Here is a 21,634-nt window from a genome sequence, read left to right on the forward strand (position 1 = left end):
GCACTGCACACCTTTAATCTCAGGACTTGGGAGCTAGAGGAAACCTGATCTCTAGGAGTTTGAGGTCAGCCTGATCTACATAGCAAGTTCCTGGACAGCTAGGGATAGTTAGGATCATCTCAAAATAACAACAAAGTACAGATACTGAAAGGCTCATTGTAGAAATTTTATGATATCTTTAGGAGTTAGAGGTACCAGAAAGACCTTACACTGATAGTGTCCATAGTATCTTTTAAATAATCAGTGCTGTGAAGCTCCAGAAGTTAGTTTACAAAAGAGAGATATAGATTTTAGGGTTGGGAAGATGTCTTAGAGGGCAAAAACACATACTGTTTAAGCATGAGGACCTGAGTTCAATTTCCCAGAAACTATATAAAAAATGCTGGTTGTGACTGTATGTGCTTATTATGTTTAGGAGTGCAAGGATGAACACAGGTTGATCCCATAGAGTTTTCTGGTCTGTAAGCTAGACATAAAACTTCAGACTCAGCAATGCACCCTGTTTTAAATGAGTAAGATAGAGTGAGGGAGGGATCTCAGAGGACAGCCATGCTGACTCTGGGAAAGGGGGACCAGGAAGGGAGGACAGCTTCTGGTGTGCAAACAAACAAACAAATAAATAAATGTTTAAAAGAGAGGAAACCCAAAAGCATTGTAAAATGGGATGCTTGTGGTAGTTTATAGTAGCAGTGTAACATCCAAAGAAAAAGATATTTGTATTAATTTTCTTATACAAGTTTTAAGTGTTTTCTGGTCCATGGGCATTGTTCCAACCAATTAAGTTTCTAGAGTTCAGCAAAACAGCTCATTCTCAGAGTTTCTCCAGCAGTAGCACTCTTCATACATATTTCTTGTTGTAAAGGGAAGTAGCCAGTGTCGTATATATTTTACAGTTCCTCTACCTACCTGGGCACCAGTTGTGTTCTCATCATTCTTTAATCATAATAGCTAAAAAAGTCTCCAAGTATCAACACATACATAGTATGGATTGGGGGCAAAATTGCTGTCAATGGAGAACTGCGATTCTACCCTTATAAAATGTATAAATACAACAGACTGGATTTTAACTCTAATCATACTTTATTCTATAGAAAAGATTCCGGAGGGAGAAGAGGTATTCTTATGTATTAGCATATAGAACAGAAATGGAACTGCTTTTTTTTTCATGATTTAATCTTGGTTCTCAACCATTTGCATATACTTATTTTCTTCCTGATAACACTGTAGATAGAATTTTATTCTACACTTTATTCTGGTATACTTTTTGTTTGTTTTCTTTCTTTTGGCTTTGGCTTTTGTTTTCTTTTGTTGTTTTTGAGACAGAGTTTCTCTATATAGGCTTGGCTGTCCTGTAACTCACTCTGTAGACCAGGCTGGCTTCAAACTCACAGAAATCTGCCTAAAGGTGTGCACCATCACTACCCAGCAGAAATTTATTCTTACCATGTTTATATTTCCTTCATAGTTACATATCATTAATATGCTTCTGCCAAATCTTTTAAATTGCATTTAGCCATTTTTAATTTTGAAACTTGTTTATTTTTTTGCTATGATTTTCCTCCTCCTGCTGTCTTAGTCACTCAAGTGCTAGGATTATAGTGTTTATCACCACTCCAGTTTTTAATTTCTCCCTTTAAAAAATTAGTTTCCTACTTACAACTTATCCTGTCTATAGTTAATGCCCAAAAGGTGATTTGAAACAGAGTTTAAATAGAAACTGAAAAACTAGTGAGACAATTTTCTGGGACATAAAATGAGACTTAATAATACTCTTTTAAGGTTCTAGCCTTTTTAGATGAATTAATCATTCTTTAAGTTACTAATAAAGACTGTAGGAGTATAATACTAACTACCCTGCCTTTAAGTAGCTTACATTTTTGTAGAAGAATTTGAATAAACATAACCAGACATGGTGGAACAAGCATTTAGGTTGTGGAGGTAAGAGAATCAGAAAAATTCAGGGTCATCTAGAGCTATATCAGGAGTTTCAAACCAGCTTTTATACAACAACATGCCAAAAAGAAAATATGGAAATTAGATGAAGATAAATGTTAAACTACAAATATCATAAGTACAAAATATCGTAAGTACCCCAAAATAAACTATCTCCTATTTGATGACAGGCACAAAGGTAACCTTATGGGGAAAGTAGCATTTAAGCTGATTTTTGATGAATAGATAAGATTTTGGTGGACAGAGATAAAAGAGGAAGGATGTTACCAGTGGTTTAGAGATGTGGAATGTGCAGAATGTTTGAATAATCTAATTAAGTCTATGTAATGAGGATGCCTGTGTCATATTAAAGTACATAGGTTTCATTTTATAACCACCTGGAAAGCACAGAGAGTTTGATGCTTAAACTACACTGGTGTCATCATCTTGGTTGCTTTTAATACTGTTTTCTCTCCTGCCTCCTTCCTTGCTCCCAAATCCATAGAAAATGACTGTATTCAGCATTATAAATATGTATGGTAGGAGTCTCTATCATCAACAGGATAAAAAAATGTGTCTGATGGATCTGTGGTGTGAGTAAAGTGACTAGGTGGAGTCACCCTCTCTAGTCTGTGTATCATATTCATGTGATAGTGAATAATAAAGTTGGAGAAAAGTGAGACGAGAGCAGATTAGGGAAGACATGGATTTTCAACCTCATTTTGACACCTTACTTTTATAGTGCTGGCCTTTCTCTTATACTCAGTGAGTATGTCAAACCTTTATAATAACCTTGCTCTTATTGGGGACACACAGCACCCCCTTGTTTTCTTCTGTATATAGACATATGGGGCTAAGAAGTCTGAAAAACCCCCTTTTCTAATATCTTCCTTTTATTTGCATACTTGTTTTTTGTTATCTTTAATTTTTTATTGGATATTCTCTGTATTTACTTTTGAAATGTTACCCCTTTTTCCCCACTCCCATTCCCCCTTCCTTCTCCACTTGCCTTCATAAAGGTGCTCCTTCTCCCAACCACCCTCACCACCTCAGTACCTTGTCATTCACCTACACTGGGAAACGTGCCTTCACTGGACCCAAGGTCTCTTCTTCCATTCATGTCAGACAATGCTACATATGCAATTGGAGCCATGAGTTTCTTTATGTGTGCTCACTGGTTGGTGTTTTAGTCCATGGGAGTTGTGGAGGGTTTGGTTGGTTGATAATGTTGTTCTTCCCATGGGGTTGCAGACCCTTTCAGGTCCTCCAGTCCTTTCTTTAGCTCTTTCATTGGGGTCCTCATATTCAGTCTGATGGTTACCTGCAGGTATCCTCCTCTGTATCAGTATGGCTCTGGCAGAGCCTCCAAGGAGGCATCCATATATGGCTACTGCCAGTAAGCACTACTTGGCATCAGCAATAGTGCTTGGGTTTGGTGGCTGCATATGGGGTGGATTCCCAGGTGAGGCGGCCTCTGAATAATCTTTTCTTCAATACCTGCTCCTCTATTGGACCTTGCATTTCCTCCCCTGAGAGTTTTGTTCTCCCTTCTAAGGAGGACTGAGGCATCCACATTCTGGCTTCCTTTTTTTTTTTTTTTTGAGCTTCATAAGTTCTGTGAATTGTTTCTTGGGTATTCTCAGCTTTTGGGGTTTAGTATCCACTTATCAGTGAGTGCATACCATATATGTTCTTTTGTTACCTGACGTAGGATGATAGCTTCTAGTTCCATTCATTTGCCTAGGAATTTAATAAAGTCATTGTTTCTAATAGCTGATTCATTGTGTAAATGTACTATAATTTCTGTATCCATTCCTCTGTTGAAGGACATCTGGGTTCTTTCCAGCTTCTAACTATTATAAATAAGGCTGCTATGAACATTGTGGAACTGGAACATGTGTCTTTGTTAAATGTTGGAATATCTTTTGGGTATATATCCAGGAGTAGTATAGCTGGGTCTTCAGATAGTACTATGTTCAATTTTCTGAGGGACTGCCAGACTGATTTCCAGAGTGGTTGTACCAGCTTGCAATCCCACTATGAGTTGAGAAGTGTTCCTTTTTCTCTAAATCCTGGCCAACATTTGCTGTCATCTAAGTTTTTGATCTTAGCCATTCTGACTGGTGTGAATTGGAATCTCAGGCTTGTTTTGATTTTCATTTCCCTGATGATTAGGGATGTTGAGCTCTTCCCCACTTTCTCTTCTAATATTTTCAGTGTAACTGGTTTTATGTGGAGATCATTGATCCACTTGCACAATTGATCTGTAATGTAGCTTGAGCTTAGGGGTGGCGATTCCCCCACAAGTTTTTTTATTGTTGACAATAGTTTTCACTATCCTGGGTTTTCTGTTACTGCAAATGAATTTGCAAATTGCTCTTTCCAACCTTATGATAAATTGAGTTGGAATTTTGATGGGGATTTCATTGAATCTGTAGATTGCTTTAGGCAAAATTGTCATTTTTACTATGTTGATTCTTACAATCAATGAGCATGAAGATCTTCCTTTTTTTTTAACAACTTTCTTTTACAAAAAAAGATGAATGTACAGATTTTAAACATTTCTTGCTTAAAATTATACATTTTTTTGTCAGTACTTTTTTTCAGATTTTAACATAATTTTTACATAAAACTATATGAATATATTTTTTAGTCAGTACTTGATTTTTTTCAAGGTTTGATTGTATGCCTTGAAAACTTAATAGTTACAATGAGCTAAAGTACATATAAAACAAAATGTAACATGGAAATAGTTAAAGTTTTCTTGTTTTGTAAATATTTTTTTTGTTTTGTTTTGTTTTCTTTATTTCTTGGACTTTATACAGTCTGTAAGTTGTTTCTGGGGGAGTGCAAGCCTCTGGGGTTAGCATCCCACTATCAGTGACTGCATATTATGTCTGTTCTTTTGTGACTGGGTTATCTCACCCAGGATGATATTCTCTAAATGCAGCCATTTTCTTAAGAATTTGGTTAAGTCATTGTTTCTGGTGGCTGAGTAGTATTCCATTGTGTATATGTACCACAATTTTTGTATCCATTCGTCTTCTGAAGGACATCTGGGTTCCTTCCAGCTTCTGGCTATTATAAATAGAGCCGCTATGAACATTGTGGTGCATATATCTTTGTTGTGTATTAAAGTGTCTCTGGGGTATATGCCCAGAAGTGGAATAGCTGGGTCTTCAGGTAGTACTATATCCAATTTTCTGAGGTATCGCCAGACAGATTTCCAGAGTGGTTGTATTAGCTTGCAACCCCACCAACAGTGGAGAAGTGTTCCTCTTTCTCCGCAGCCTTGCCAGCATCTGCTGTCATCTGAGTTTTGGATCTTGGCCAATCTGACTGGTGTGAGGTGGAATCTCAGGGTTGTTTTGATTTGCATTTCCCTGATGGCTAAGGATGTGGAGCACTTCCTCAGGTGTTTCTCGGCCATTCGGTGTTCCTCAACTGAAAACGTTTGGTTTAGCTCTGTACCTTATTTTTTAATAGGGTTATTTGATTCTCTGGTGTCTAGCTTTTTGAGTTCCTTGTACACCTTGGATATTAGGCCTCTATCTGATGTGGTGTTGGTAAAGATCTTTTCCCATTCCGTTGGTTGCCGTTTTGTTTTCTTGACGATGTCTTTAGCCTTACAGAAACTTTGCAATCTCATTAAGTCCCATTTGTTAATCTTTGACCTTAGAGCTTGAGCCATTGGTGTTTTGTTCAGGAAATTTTCTCCTGTACCTATGTGTTCTAAGGTTTTCCCTACTTTCTCATCTAATAGTTTCAGTGTATCTGGTTTAATGTGGAGATCTTTGATCCACTTACACTTGAGCTTTGTACAAGGAGATAAGAACGGGTCTATTTTCATTCTTTTGCATGCTGAGTGCCAGTTGGACCAGCACCATTTGTTGAATAGGCTGTCCTTTTTCCATTGAATGTTTACTGCTCCTTTGTCAAAAATCAGGTGACCATATACATGAGGGCTCATTTCTGGATCTTCTATTCTATTCCATTGATCCACATGCCTATTTCTGTACCAGTAACATGCAGTTTTCAGCACAATTGCCTTGTAATATAGCTTGAGGTCAGGGATAGTGATTCCCGCAGATATTTTTTTGTTGTTGAGGATGGATTTCGCTATTCTAGGTCTTTTGTTATTCCATATGAAATTGCACATTGATCTTTCCAATTCCATGAAGAACTGAGTTGGAATTTTGATGGGGATTGCATTGAATCTGTAGATTGCTTTTGGTAGGATGGCCATGTTTAAGATGTTGATTTTTCCAATCCATGAGCATGGGAGATCTTTCCATTTTCTGAGATCCTCCTCAATTTCTTACTTTAGAGGTTTGAAGTTCTTGTCATACAGGTCCTTCACTTGCTTAGTTAGAGTCACACTATGAAAAAGTATTTCATAGTTTTTGTGACGATTGTGAAGGGTACCTTTTCCCTAATTTCTTTCTCCACATGTTTGTCCTTTGAGTATAGGAAGGCTACTGATTTGTTTGAGTTAATTTTGTATCAAGCCACTTTGATGAACTTGTTTATCAGCTGTAGGAGTTCTCTGGTGGAATTTTTGGGGTCACTCAAGTACACTATCATGTCATCGGCAAAGAGTGATGTTTTTATCTCTTCCGATTTGTATCCCCTTGATCTCCTTTTGCTGTCTATTTGCTCCAGCCAGGACTTTCAGTACTATGTTGAATAGGTAGGGGAGAGTGGGCAGCCTTGTTGAGTCCCTGATTTTAGTGGGATTGCTTCAAGTTTCCCACCATTAAGTTTGATGTTGGCTGTTGGTTTGCTGTATGTTGCTTTTATTATGCTTAAGTATGGGCCTTGGATTCCTGTTCTTTCAAGGACTTTTAACATGAAGGGGTGTTGGATTTTGTCAAATGCTTTCTTAGCATCTAGTGAGATGACCATGTGATTTTGGTCTTTGAGTTTGTTTATATGGTGGATTACATTGATGGATTTCCTTATGTTAAACCATCCCTGCATCCCAGGGATGAAGCCTACTTGGTCATGATGAATGATCGTTTTGATGTGTTCTTGGATTCAGTTTGCAAGGATTTTGTTGAGTATTTTTGCATCAATGTTCATAAGTGAGATTGGTCTGAAGTTCTCTTTCCTTGTAGGGTCTTTGTGTGGTTTAGGTACGAGGGTTATTGTAGCCTCAAATAATGAGTTGGGTAATATTCCATCTGATTCTATCTTTTGGAATAGTTTGGCGAGTATTGGTGTTATATCCCCAATAAATGTCTGATAAAATTCTGCACTGAACCCGTCTGGACCTGGGCTTTTTTGGTTGGGAGGCTTTTGTTGACTTCTTCTATTTCTTTAGGTGTTATAGGGTTATTTAGATGGTTTACTTGGTCCTGGTTTAACTTTGGGACCTTGTATCTGTCTAGGAATTCGTCCATTTCCTCCAGATTTTCCAATTTTGTGGAGTATAAGTTTTTGTAGTAGGATCTGATGATTTCTTGAATTTCCTCAGTTTCAGTTGTTATGTCCCCACTTTCCTTTCTGATTTTGTTAATTTGGATACTCTCTCTTTGCCCTCTAGTTAGTCTGGCTAGGGGTTTATCAATCTTGTTGATTTTCTCAAAGAACCAACTGTGTTTTGTTGATTTTTTTCAATGGTTCTTTTTGTTTCTATTTGGTCTATTTCTGCCCTAATTTTGATTATTTCTTGCCGTCTACTCTTTTTGGGTATATCTGCTTCCTTTTGTTCTAGGGCTTTTAGCTGTGCTGTCAGGTTACTGATGTGAGCTCTCTCCAGTTTCTTTTTGGAAGCACTTAGGGCTATGAGTTTTCCTCTCAATACTGCTTTCATTGCATCCCATAGGTTTGGGTATGTTGTGTTTTCGTTTTCGTTGAATTCTAGACAATCCTTAATTTCTTTCTTTATTTCTTCTTTGACCCTGCTATCCTTTAACAGAGCGTTGTATAGTTTCCATGTGTATGTGGGCTTTTTGTTGTCTTTGTTGTTGTTAAAGACCAGCTGTAGACCATAGTGATCTGAGAGGATGCATGGGAGTATTTCAATCTTCTTATATCGATGGAGGCTCATTCTGTGTCCAATTATGTGGTCAATTTTCGAGAAGGTGCCATGGGGTGGTGAGAAGAAGGTGTATTCTTTTACTTTATGATAGTATGTTCTGTATATATTAATTCTAGTTGGTTCAAAGTCTCTGCTAGTTTTGCAGTGTCCTTGTTCAGTTTCTGTTTCCCTGATCTGTCCATTGGTGAGAGTGGGGTATTAAAGTCTCCCACTATTATTGTGTGGGGTGAAATGTATTTTTTGAGCTTTAGTAGGGTTTCTTTTATGAATGTGGGTGCTTTTTTATTTGGAGCATATATGTTAAGGATTGAGAGTTTCTCCTGACAGATTTCCCTGGTAATGAGTAAAAAGTGTCCTTCCTTATCTTTTTTGATAACTTTTGGTTGGAAATTTACTTTATTCGATATTAGAATAGCCACTCCAGCTTGCTTCTTGGAGCTGTTTGCTTGGAAGTTTTTTTCCCACCCTTTTACTCTGAGATAGTGTCTGTCTCTGTCTGTCTCTGAGATGAGTTTCCTGTATGCAGCAAAAGGCTGGATTTTGTTTATGTATCCAGTCTGATAGTCTAAGTCTCTTTATTGGGGAGGAGATCTTTCATCTTCTTAGATCTTCTTCATTTTCTTTCTTCAGAGACTTGAAGTTTTTGTCATACAGATCTTTCACATGCTTGGTTAGGGTCATACCAAGGTATTTTATCTTGTTTGTAACTATTGTGAAGGGTGTTGTTTCCTTAATTTCTTTTTGAGCCTGTTTATTCTTTGAGTAGAGGGAGTCTACTGATTTGTTTGAGATAATTTTATATCTGTCCATTTTGCTGAAGTTGTTTATTACCTGTAGGAATTTTCTTATGGACTTTTTGGGGTTACTTACATATACAATCATATCATTTGCAAATAATGATACCTTGACTTCTTCCTTCCTGATTTTTATCCCTTTGACTTCCTTTTGCTGTCTAATTGCTCTGGCCAGGGCTTCCAGTACTATGTTGAGTAGGTAGGGAGAGAGTGGGCAGTCTTGTCTAGTCCCTGATTTTAGTGGGATTGCTTCAAGTTTCTCACCATTTAGTTATATGTTGGTTACAGGTTTGCTATATATTGCTTTTGCTATGTTTAGTTATGGGCCTTGAATTCTTGATCTTTTAAGACTTTTAAAAGAAGGGGTGTTGAATTTTTTCAAATGCTTTCTCAACATCTAATGAGATGATCCTTGTTTTTGTTTTTCTTTGATATTCTTTATATAGTAGATTATGTTGATGGATTTCGTTATATCAAGCCATCCATGCATCCCTTGGATGAAGCCCATTTGATCATGGTGAATGATCGTTTTGATGTGTTCTTGGATTCCGTTTGCAAGAATTTTATGGAATATTTTTGCATTTATGTTCTATAGGGAAATTGGTCTGAAGTTCTCTTTCTTTGTAGGATCTTTGTGTGGTTTAAGTATGAGCTTAATTGTAACTTCCAAGAATGTGTTGGGTAGTGTTTCCTCTGTTTCTATTTTGTGGAATAATTTTGGGAGTATTGGTATTGGGGCTTCTATAAAGGTCAAATAGAATTCTTCATTGAACCCATCTGGTCCTAGGCTTTTTTTTTTTTTTTTTTTTTTTTTTTTTTTTTTTTTTTTTTCGTTAGGAGGCTTTTGATTACTGCTTCTATTTCTTTAGGAGTTATGGGACTATTTAGATGGTTTGTCTGGTCCTGATTTAACTTTGGTAACTGGTGTCTGTCAGGAAACTAGTCCATTTCCTCTAAATTATTCAGTTTTGTTCAGTATAGGCTTTTGTAGTAGGATCTTATGATTTCTTGAAGTTCTTCGGTTTCTGTTGTTATGACTCCCCTTTCATTTCTGATTTTGTCAATTTGAATACTCTTTCTGTGCCCTCTGGGTAGTCTGGGTAAGGGTTTATAGATCTTGTTGATTTTCTCAAAGAAACTACCTCCTGGTTTTGTTGATTCTTTGTATAGATCTTTTTGTTGTTACTTTATTGACTTTAGCTCCAGTTTGATTATTTCCTGCCTTCTACTCCTTGTAGGTTTATCTGCTTCTTTTTGTTCTAGAGCTTTCAAGCTTCAAGTTTTTGCTTTCTCCTGTGTCTTTTTGGAGGCACTCAAAACTATGAGTTTTCCTCTTAGTACTACTTTCATTGCAGTACCCAAATGTCTGGGTATGTTGTGCCTTCATTTTTGTTTAATTCTAAAAATTCTTAATTTCTTTCACTATTTCTTCCTTAACCAATCATTATTGAGTAGAGCATTTTTCTGACTCCATGAGTATGTGGCCTTTCTATTGTTTTTGTTGCTATGAGACTAGCCTTAATCAGTGGTGCTCTGATAAGATGTATGGGATTATTTCAATTTTCTTGTATTTGTTGTGGCCTGTTTAACTCTGTAGTTAATTTTGGCGAAGGTACCATGAGGTGCTGAATAGAAAGCATATATATATATATATATATATATATATATATATATATATATATAGATATAGATATAGATATAGATATAGATATAGATATATAGTTTTGTTTTATGATGAAATGTTCTATACATGCCTGTTAAATTTGGTTCATAACTTCTGTTAGTTTCGCTGTGTCTCTGTTCAGTTTCTGCTTCAATGATCTGTCCATTGATGAGAGTGGGGTGTTGAAGTCTCCCACTTTTATTGTGTGTGGTGTAATATATGCTTTGAACTTTAGTAGAATTTCTTTTATCAGTGTGTGTGCCTTTGTATTTGGAGCATAGATGTTCAGAATTGTGAGTTCATTTTGATAGAGTTTTCCTGTGATGACTAACAAGTTTCCTCCTTATCTTTTTTGATATCTTTAGGTTGAAAATCTATTTTATTTGATATTCAACTGCCTACTTCAGCTTGTTTCTTGAGACCATTTACTTGGATTTTTTTTCATCCTTTTACTCTGTGGTAGTGTCTTTGTTGCTCAGATGAATTTTCTATATGTAGCAAAATGCTGGATCCTGTTTATGTCTTATAGTGTTATTGTCTATGTCTTTTTATTGGAGGAATTGAGTCCATTGGTATTATGACATATTAAGGAATAGTGATTGTTGTTTCTTGTTATTTTTGTTGTTACAGGTAGAATTATGTTTGTTTGCTTTTCTTCTTTTGGGTTTGTTGCAAGAATATTATTTTCTTGCTTCTACTAGGGTATAGTTTTCCTCTTGTTGGAATTTTCCATCTATTATTCTTTGCAGGGATGGGTTTATGGACAGTTATTATGTAAATTTGGTTTTATTCTGGAATATCTTGGTTTCTCCCTCTATGGTAATTGTGAGTTTTTCTGGGTATAGTAACCTGGGCTGGCATTTTTGTTGTCTTAGGGTCTGTATGATGTTTGGCCAGGATCTTCTAGCTTTCATAGTCTCTGTTGAAAACTCTGGTGTAATTCTGATTAGTCTGTGTTTATATGTTACTTGTTCTTATTTCCCTACTGCTTTTATTATTCTTTCTTTATTTTGAACATTTGGTGTTTTGACTATTATGTGTCAGGAGGAATTTCTTTTTTGGTCATATCTATTTGGAGTTCTGTAGGCTTCTTGTACGTTTAGGTCATCTTTTTCTGTAGGTTAGGGAAGTTTTTTCCTATTATTTTGTTGAAGATATTTATTGGGTCTATTAGGTGGGAGTCTTTGCTCTGTTTTACACCTAATATCCATAGGTTTGGTCTTCTCATTGTGTCCTGGATTTCCTGGATATTTTGGGTTAGGAGTTTTTTCATTTTTTTTTCATTTTTTTTTTTTTCATTTTCTCTGACTGATGTGTCAATGTTTTCTATGTTATCTTCTGTCCCGAATATTCTCTCTTCCACCTCTTGTATTCTCTTGATGATGCTTACATCTATGACTCCTGATCCCTTTCCTAGGTTTTCTGTTTCCAGAGTTGTCTCCTTTTGTGATTTCTTTATTGTTTCTATTTTAGTTTTCAATTTGTTCACCTGTTTGGTTGCATTTTTTTTCTGTAGCTCTTTAAGTTTATTTTTATTTGTGTGTGTGGGTGTGTGTATGTGTGTGTGTGTGTTTGTGTGTGTGTATATTTCAATTTTAAGGGTTTTATTTTCATATGTATACTCTCCTGGTTTCCTGTAAATTTTTAAGGGAGTTATTCATGTGCTAGTTTTGATCTCCATCATCATCATGAAGTAATATTTTTACGTTCACATCTTGTTTTCATTTTTTTTTCAGTGAATTGGGATATCCATTACTTGCTATGGTGGGAGAACTGGGTTCTGATGTTGCCAGGTTGTCTTGTTTTCCATTGCTTAATGTCTGGTGTTTTTGTCTCTTGCCATCTTGTTACCTGTGATGCTAGGTGATCTTGTTGTCTCTGATTGGAACTTGTCTCTCCTGTGTGTCTGTGGGCCTGTAAGCTCAGGAGGGAGATTCCTCTTGGGTGTTCAGTTCTCTGTGAGTAGGCTGTGAGTTTGGATGGCAGTGGATGGGCTCTGGCTCTGGGCACAGATGCATGCTGGAACAGTTCGTTCCCAGGAAGTACCATGCTACCTGAGCCCCAAGAGTTCCTGGAGGTCTCTCCTAGGATAGTCAGTGGAGAGGAACTAGGGATTCACTCCTGAGCTCAGGTGTGAGAGTACTTCTGAGGCTTCTCTGGGTACTTAGCAGTGTGTGGGTGGGCTGCTAGTCATGATGGCTGTGGCCTGGCTCTTGCAAACGTGTTTTTAATCTTCTTCTATTTCATATCATCTCTTGCTGAGCATTAAGTATACTTTTTTCCTATCCAAAGTTTTGCATGGAATTTCAAGTTTTGGTCTTCTTTTTACTAACTATAAGGCATTCGGGCAAATTTTCTAATGATTTGGCTTCAGAATTTTTCATATGTAAAAGAGATAATTCAGCTGTCTTCTGAGACCTCTGATGATGTATACTGGATGTGACACACTGTAGTCTTTCTTTCCTTTTTTTTCTCTAGAACTCTCAAACTTTATTCTGTTATCTTAATCTCCTGTGCCTAACTTCCCTTCAGCTTATAAAACTGCTGGGTTACTTTTTAAAAATTTTTCCCATTTACTTCCAAACCTGCCTTCCCTTTCCCCTGGTACTGAAGAGCAAACCAAAAGCCTAGTAAACACTAGGTGGCTACCAGGCTTTTTAAAAATTATATTATACCCAGCTGAGTTTATGTCCTCGTATTTTAGTCATTCTTTAAAAAAAATTATTACTTCTTTGAGAATTGCATGTGTTTTCAAAATACTCATTTCTCCCTAACTCCTCCCAAATTTACCCGTTTTCCTCCCTATCAAATTTTGTCTTCTCTTTTTTAAAAACTCTTTAAATCCTTTTTTTGTGACCCATATATTCTTGGATGGGTGGTCTTCTATTGGAGCATGATCAGCTTACAATGGAAGCTCTTAGAGAAAATTGACCCTTCCTTTCCACATAGTTGTCAGTTGCCAGTAGCCTCTCCGTGGGCATGGGTGGAACTTTGTACCCACAACTTCTCTTCATGCTGGGATTTGGTCTGACTTGAACTCTTGCACAGGTCTTATATATAGTGTCACAACCACTGTGAGTTTATACTTAAGTTGCCCTGTTTTATCCTGAAGTCAGTTTCCTTGTAGTCAGTCATTTACTGACTCTGGCTCTTAAATTTCCTCCATCTCCTCTTCTACAATAGCCCATTTTATTCATTTTCACACATTGTTATTTGATTTTTGTTATCACTGAAGTCATTAATGCTGATTAAACACCTAACTCGATAAACATTTTGAGCCTTAGTAAATATTATATGTGGTAAAAATGAGGTAATGTTTAGTATTAAAACTTTTAAGACAAAAAAACTATTACTTGCAATATTCTGGGATATCAAGGTGAATCTTACTGAACAGCAGTGATTATCAGTCCTACTGGTGTGGAATTGTAAAAAACAAAAAAGAAGCTGATAATCATATGTCTGGGACTACTCTGTTAATGTACTCAGCTGGGGAACTGAGAAAGTAGAAAATATACATAGTTGGGACAGTAGAAGGAGGAATAGATCTGGGGATTTAATATATTAGTAATGACAACACTGAGTAGAAGAGGTGTGCTAGAGAGATGCCTCAAATCTTTGTAAATAGTAAGATTTTAATGCATACTATCAAACATTTAAAAAATCAGGTACTGACAAAATGTATTCATATATCTTTATGCTAAAATGCTTTTAATAATCAGTACATGTATCTGTTTGTTTGGTTTTTTAATAAAGTTGTAAGAAAAAGAAAAGAACACTGAGTTCAGTTCCCAGCACCCACATGGCAGCTTACAATGTTCTGTAACTCCTGTTCCAGGGGATCCAACACCCTTGCATAGACACACATGCAGGCAAAACACCCATGTACATAAAATAAAAATAAGTTTTAAAAAAGACTGGGTAGAAGATATATTTTCTTCTAAATATTACTTGAGGATATAGTTAACCTGTATGCATTTTCTCTTAGACATGAGAAATGGAAGAGAAGCAATGTGGGCTGATGTTTGAGCTTTTTTCATAGATCTGTCCTCAGTCTGAAGAATGAAGCCTTACTTACAGTTCAAGAATGTTCATTGCCTTGCATCTGCTGGCTTGTCTCCTATACTCTTGAGTTCAGACTGAAACAAATTTAACTCTTATCATAAGTGGATTTTGTTAATTAGAGGTAGCAGAGAGTGTTGTAGATAGTGTGTAGTGTGGCAGAGCTATGTAAATGAACTTTTGACAATTGGAGTCTTCATAGGAAGATATATGACTCAGCTTACAAGGTTGACTGAATTTTGTGACTGTATTAACATAAATCCTCTATTATGCTGTTTGAAAGTATAGATTCTGGAAGCAAACTTTTAGGGTTTGTGCTCCTTTTATCACTGACTAGCTCTAAAACATTGGACAAATCACTTGGTCCATGTATACTGTAGTTCCTTCATGTGTAAAATGATGAAATTAGAAGTGAAATTCCATATATATTATTGTAAAGATTAAAATCAATAAAGTGTTGTAAACATTTCCTGACACATACTGACTTGGATATTATTTTGTTCTTGTAAATAGCTTCATTATTTTTAAAACTTTTTTAACTTTTCATTAGATAATTGAAAGTATTATTGAGGAAAGTCAGAAAGTACTACAATTGGAAGATGACTCTTTGGATTCCAAAGGAAAAGGACTTTCTGATCTGGCTACTGCTGGCCCTTCTGTGGCTGGGACAGAATTTACTAATATACCTGGACTATTAGCCATAGAGCATGAACTACAACAAGATTTCGAAAAGACAGACAGACAGAATGTAGCTGAAGAAACTGAACTAGAAACACAAAGATGTTTTCCTTCTGATGACACCTGTGAGAAGAATGAGAAAACAGTAGATAAAACTGATAATTTAACTGAAGGAAGTTCGGCTGAGCAACTTGATGCTTGTGAACTAGAAACTGAAATATTGAATAAGGATGCAGTGGAAATCAAAGAAGATGATGTTCTAGATCCTGCATCCTTAGAAGCTTCATCTACTAAAGATGCTGCTGCAGAAGAAGTGGCTCCCGCCAAACCCCCAAGGCACCTTACTCCAGAACCTGATATAGTAGCCAGTACAAAGAAACCTGTTCCTGCACGCCCACCTCCACCAACTAATTTTCCGCCCCCTAGACCCCCACCTCCATCTCGACCTGCACCACCACCAAGAAAAAAGAAAAGTGAACTGGAGCTTGAGACTCTTAAAACACCTGATCTGGATGGCAAGTATTAATTGAGAAACATTTTGGTTGGGTAAGAAGATGAGAGTTGAAAATTCAATGTTTCTGCTTTGGATAAGGGAGAAGTAAGAGTGGGTCTATTTATGTCATCCAGGCTATCATGGACTTTACTATGTTGGCTAACCTTGAACTTATGGACCTCCTTCTGCCTCCATCTTCCAGGCATAGACATTTTCTACGATTTTCAGCTAACTTTTCTACTTTTGTTTCAGTTTGTGCTAAAGAAAAAAACACAGATAGCTAGGTTATATAAATTATGTCTTGAATAAGTTGATAAAAGGTGAAAGGTATTATAGTGGTAATAAGTTACAATAATATTACTAAATATCTTGACAAACTCCAGACTTTCACACATTTTACCTTCTAAGAATTTGCATGGCAATTGTGGAAAGAAAATGGAATTGGAAAACTTAAAACTTTAATTTAAATCCTAGATCTTGAATGCGTAAAGTGTAGTCTTGATGAAGTTAAATAATTCATTTGAAGCATGGTTTTTCAATAAAGAAAAGTAGCAGTGAAAGTCACTGTTCTTACACTTGTTACAAAAATTAAAGGTTAAAAGCACTTGGTGTGTGTGACTTGGTGTGTGTGTGTGTGTGTGTGTGTGTGTGTGTGTACAGTTGCTTGAATAGGCATGTGTGTACGTGTGTGTGTATATAAAAATGTTGGTATTATTGTTCTATCATAAGTATTGTCATTATTGTTGTTACTATTATTAGTTTTATTGTCATTTCAGTACCCAAAGACAATATTACATCTGATTCTCTGCTAACTACAAGTATGGCTTCAGAGAGTACAGTTAGAGATTCTCAACCTTCTCTCGATTTAGCAAGTGCTACCAGTGGAGATAAAATAGTTACTGCCCAGGTTAGTGAATTACTGTTGTATTTGATATAGATGAATTCAAACTATATAGCTGGCTGATATAACTATTGAAACTCTTTTTTTTCTAGGCCAAATATTTTTTTTTGTTCCTGACACCTGACCACTTTGCTTTCATGTCTAACTTGGCTATGAACTAGTTTAGTGAGGTTAGCTAGCTATTTAGCATGTGATTTTTAGAGGTCTCACTGATAAAACAGGGGGAAATTGCCCATCTTGAATGTTTTCTGCAAGAATGAATGTGCTACTATATGCCAAGTGTGTGGCAGGTTATGGTATTTATAAAAATAGCTGCTGCCATGTTAAATGTATGTTACCTTTCCAAGACATAAAAAGATTATGCACTAGGCTGTTGGCTATACAAAAATACTGCATAGCATTTTACCACAGCCAAATTCTGGAACTCAGGATAATTTATAAAGTAGCTAAGTGGGGGGGGGGGGAGGTAGTTAACAGACCTGGAAATGTGACAAGACCATCTTGTATAACAATACAGTAGAGGTCAAAAACAGTGTGCTTTTGTAGGATTTTGTGTTTGCCTTTTTAAGATATTGTTTTTAATGTAAAAAATATGCAATGACAACTGTATGTAAAATTTTTAACGTATTTGTTGTCTAGCTTTTTATATAAACAGACGTTGTCCTAACCCTTCTTCAGCAGTATCCACATATGTCCCGAATTAATTACAATCTTAATAGAGAACTGTTTTAGATGGGTTCAAATAAAACATGTATTTGTAATACTACTAAGGCATGATTTCATGAGCAGCAGTAGTTTTGGTATCTAATGTCTTTCAGTATGAGAGAATAATAAAGGACTAAAGTCTGTCTTTTAAATGTTCAGTAGGCTCTTTTATCTGACTTGTGGAATTTTATAGAAGTGCATATAGTAATGAATAATTAAAATTTATAGAAATTGTTTCAGACTGTCTGTTTATATCATTATGATTTTAGGAAAATGGAAAAGCACCTGATGTGCAGACAGTAGCAGGTGAAGTGATAGGCCCTCAGAGACCTAGATCCAACTCTGGGAGAGAGCTTACTGATGAGGTAAAAACATAAAATGTAAAAATCATAATAGGAAAATGACTAGAGATTGATCATGGTGTTGGTTATATAATATTATAAATGTACATAAAGACGATAAACTACACTTAGAAATTGTTAACATTCCTTAGGTCCGTTCTTTAGCAATTGGATCCCTGAGTTCAGACCAATGGTTAGCTGCAAGCATGCTCAGGTGTATCTATATGACTCTAGCTAGTTGCATATATAGCTGAAGATAGTAGTATCTGGCATCAATGTGAGAAGAGACTTTTGTTCCAGGGAGGGCATGTTTTCCCATTGTAGGGGAATGACAAGGCAATGGGGTGGAGAGAGGGATCTGAAGGGAGTGTACCTTTGTGAAGTCAACTGGAGGGGGAGGGGGGATAAGAGCTGGGTGGGGTAAAGGGATGACATCTCAAATGTAAATACAGAGTATCTAATAAAAAAGAGAAAAAAAATAAATTGTTAACACTCTGATGCTTTATGTTACAGTAATAATTTACACTATTTTTAATTTACATTTTACATTTGTATATATTTATTGGTGGCAATATGATGGCTTGATAGATCAGTACCTTATATGACTAAGTCTAGAAAATCAGTAGCTATATATGTCTGTACATACAACTCAAAATAATTTTAAAAGAAAATTAAGGTTGATTTTTCTTTTTGCATCCAGGAAATTTTAGCCAGTGTGATGATTAAGAACCTGGATACTGGAGAAGAAATACCTTTAAGTCTTGCTGAAGAGAAGTTACCAACAGGTATTAATCCTCTCACTCTGCACATCATGAGAAGGACAAAGGAGTATGTAAGGTATGACTTAAGGTTATTTAGCATTTACTGTATTGCAATGCAGTAGTGACTATTTAGGTTTGTGAACTACAACTGTACCTATTTAGTTAAACTAAATTTTCTGTTTTAATATAAATGTAAAATTAGTTCAACTATGTATTTTTGCCTTTTATCTCTGTTATAGACATATAGTTATTTTGGGAGACTATTCTAAATCTTTAATAATCTCATACTCTTTACTTTCTTGTCTTTTAAATGATTTATGCTAGAGATGATATTAAAACAATACATTAAGACTAAAACCCTAACTGTGAGGAGCACTTAATTTTCTAAAACTTCGCTTTCTAAATATTTGTAGTGTTTATTGCAGTCAGAAAAATTGCTTTAGAATGAGGTGCCTGATATTTTTTATGTAATGCAGTCAAAGGAATAAGTTCTAGAAAAGCAAGTATTTTATTAAGTTTAATATATATCGTACCTGATGAACTAAGATAAAAGCTATCTATAAGTTACTTTATTAGTAGTATGCACAGCCTTGTTTCAGTAGGATATCATCAGCTACTAACTTGCGTTAACTTAAATTTCACACATTGCAGCTTGCTTTAATATTCCATTCTTTAATCTTGAAAACTATTTAGTAATTCTCCAGTTCTTCATTAATTTGAAGTTAGATAAAATTTATCAAGATAAATTTTCTTATTAGTAACTGAACAAATAAACATTAAAGAACATTTTTGAAAATGAAAATGTTTTTTGTTCAAATCAATTCTGCTTCTTGCAGCAATGATGCCACACAGTCAGATGATGAAGAAAAGTTACAGTCACAACAAACGGATACTGATGGTGGAAGGTTAAAACAGAAAACGTGAGTTAGACTACATCTCTTCTTCTTTTTAAGTGTGTATTAGAAAGCTAATAAAATTGCCAGGTATATTTTTAATCAAAAAATGAAATGAAAATGTTCTTGGTCACGTTTTTCATTATTGTGACGTAGGTCTTTTAAAGAGGTTTATCTCCTTTTTAAAAAAAAACAATAAAAACATAAAAAGAGAAGTGTTTTATTTATTTATTTTTACTTTTGTTGTAATTTTTTATAAATTGAGCAACTATTTTAAAAAACAAAGATAAATGTACAGATTTTAAGCATTTTTGCATAAAAGTATATGAATACATTATTATCAGTACTTGATTTTTTTTAAAGGTTTGATAGTGTGCATTAAAATCTTACTAGTTATAATGAGCATAAAGTACATGTAAAACAGGATGTAACCTGGAAATAGTCAAAGTTTTCCTGGTGTGTAAATATTAAGCATAATGGTTTTTCATTTTCTTTTTTTTTTGTTTTTTTGTTTTTGGCCTTTGTTTTTTCTTGAACTTCATATAGTCTGTGAGTTGTTTCTGGGGTGTTCAGAGCTTTCTGGGGTTAATATCCCATTATCAGTGACTGCATATTATGTCAGTTCTTTTGTGACTGGGTTACCTCACTCAGGATGATATTTTCTAGATACATCCATTTTCATAGGAATTTCATAAAGTCATTGTTTCTGATAGCTGAGTAGTACTCCATTGTGTAAATATACCACAATTTTTGTATCCATTCATCTACTGAAGGACATCTGGGATCTTTCCAGCTTCTGGCTATTATTAAAAGGGCTGCTGTGAACATTGTGGTGCATGTGTCTTTGTTAGATGTTGGAGCTTCTCTGGGGTATATGTCCAGAAGTGGTATAACTGGATCTTCAGGTAGTACTATGTCCAATTTTCTGAGGAATCACCAGACTGATTTCCAGAGTGGTTGTACCAGCTTACAACCCCACCAACAGTGGAGGAGTGATCCTCTTTCTCCACATATCTCCTATACAGCCACTAGTTACACTCATTCTGAACCTTCTAATATGATATTATTACCTTATATTACCACCATCCCATTGGTATTGTCTGTTGCTCCGACTAATTACCATCGCCAGTCATTGATCTATCTTAAACTTATAAGAGGATCACATCCTTGCAATATTGCTTGGACATAATGCTGTTTTCTAATTTTAAAAGCAAAGGATTTTATCAGCACATATTATACATGTTGTTCATCATGACATTTTCATACATGTATATAATTTATTTGCTCATAGCCAACCCTATTTCCTTTTCTTACCCTCCCTTCCTGCTGATTTCCTTTCTCTCTCTCTTTTTTTTTTTTTTTTTGTTCTTTTTTTCTGGTCATTTTATTTGTTTACATTTCAAATGTTGTCCCCCTCCCCAGTTTCCATTTCACAATCCCCTATCCCATCTCCCCTCCTCTTTGCCTCTATGAGGGTGATCCCCCACACACACCCCTCCCTCCCTCTGTTCCTGCCTCACAGCCATAGCATTCCATTTATGCTGGGGGCATCCAGCCTCCACAGGACCAAGGGCATTGATTCCAGATAAGGCTATCCCCCTGCTACAGATGCAGCTTTAGCCATGGGTTCAGCCCTGTGTACTCTTTGGTTGGTGGTTTAGTCCCTGGAAGCTCTGGGGGGTTAGGTTAGTTGATAATATTGTTATTTCTATGGGGTTTCAATCCCCTTCAGCTCCTTCAGTCCTTTCTCTAACACCTTTATTGGGGACCTCATGCTAAGTCTGATGTACTTAGCTGTGTACATCCACATCTGTATTGGTCAGAATCTGGCAAAACCTTGCAGGGGACAGCTATATATCAGACTTCTGTCAGCAAACACTTCTTGGCATTAGCAATAGTGTTGGCCTTTGGTGTCTGCAGATGGGATGGATCTCCAGGTGGCTTGGTCTGTGGATGATCTTTTCTTCAGTGTCTGTTCCACTCTTTGTCCCTGCATTTCCTTTAAAGAGCAGCAATGCTGGGTTAAATTTTTGAGATGGGTGGGTGTCCCCATCCCTCAACTTGGGGCTGTGTCTATCTACTGGATATGGTCTCAAAAGATTCTATCTCCCCTTTGCTGGGTATTTCAGCTAATGTCATCCCTGTTGGGTCCTAGGAACCTCTTGCTTTCTTGGTATCTGGGAGTTACTAGAGGTTTCCCCCAGTTCTCCATCCCCCACTGCTACCTATTTCTATTCAGTTTCCTGACCTTCTGTATTTCTCTCTTGTCCCTTCCTATACCCGATCTTTCCCCTATGTTTTTTTTCCTCCCATCCTCTCAAGCCCCTCCCTTCCTCTACTTCTGTGGTTATTTTGTTCACCCTTCTATTGA

At 36.1% G+C, this 21,634-nt stretch overlaps 1 protein-coding gene across 2 annotated transcripts in view; it reads left to right on the forward strand.

The window, feature by feature from the left end:
• The window catches only part of WDR44 (WD repeat domain 44), a 101,670-nt gene that overhangs the window by 44,445 nt on the left and 35,591 nt on the right, over positions 1-21,634 (forward strand). For both annotated transcript variants that reach the window (XM_080909539.1, XM_080909540.1), the window contains 5 exons: positions 15,042-15,684; positions 16,439-16,569; positions 17,538-17,633; positions 18,310-18,446; positions 19,207-19,290. In XM_080909539.1, coding sequence (XP_080765665.1) covers positions 15,042-15,684; positions 16,439-16,569; positions 17,538-17,633; positions 18,310-18,446; positions 19,207-19,290 — 1,091 coding nt within the window. The remainder of the gene's footprint in view (positions 1-15,041; positions 15,685-16,438; positions 16,570-17,537; positions 17,634-18,309; positions 18,447-19,206; positions 19,291-21,634) is intronic.

This window comes from Micromys minutus (genome assembly GCF_963924665.1).
Source record: "Micromys minutus genome assembly, chromosome: X".
Lineage (NCBI taxonomy): Eukaryota > Metazoa > Chordata > Mammalia > Rodentia > Muridae > Micromys > Micromys minutus.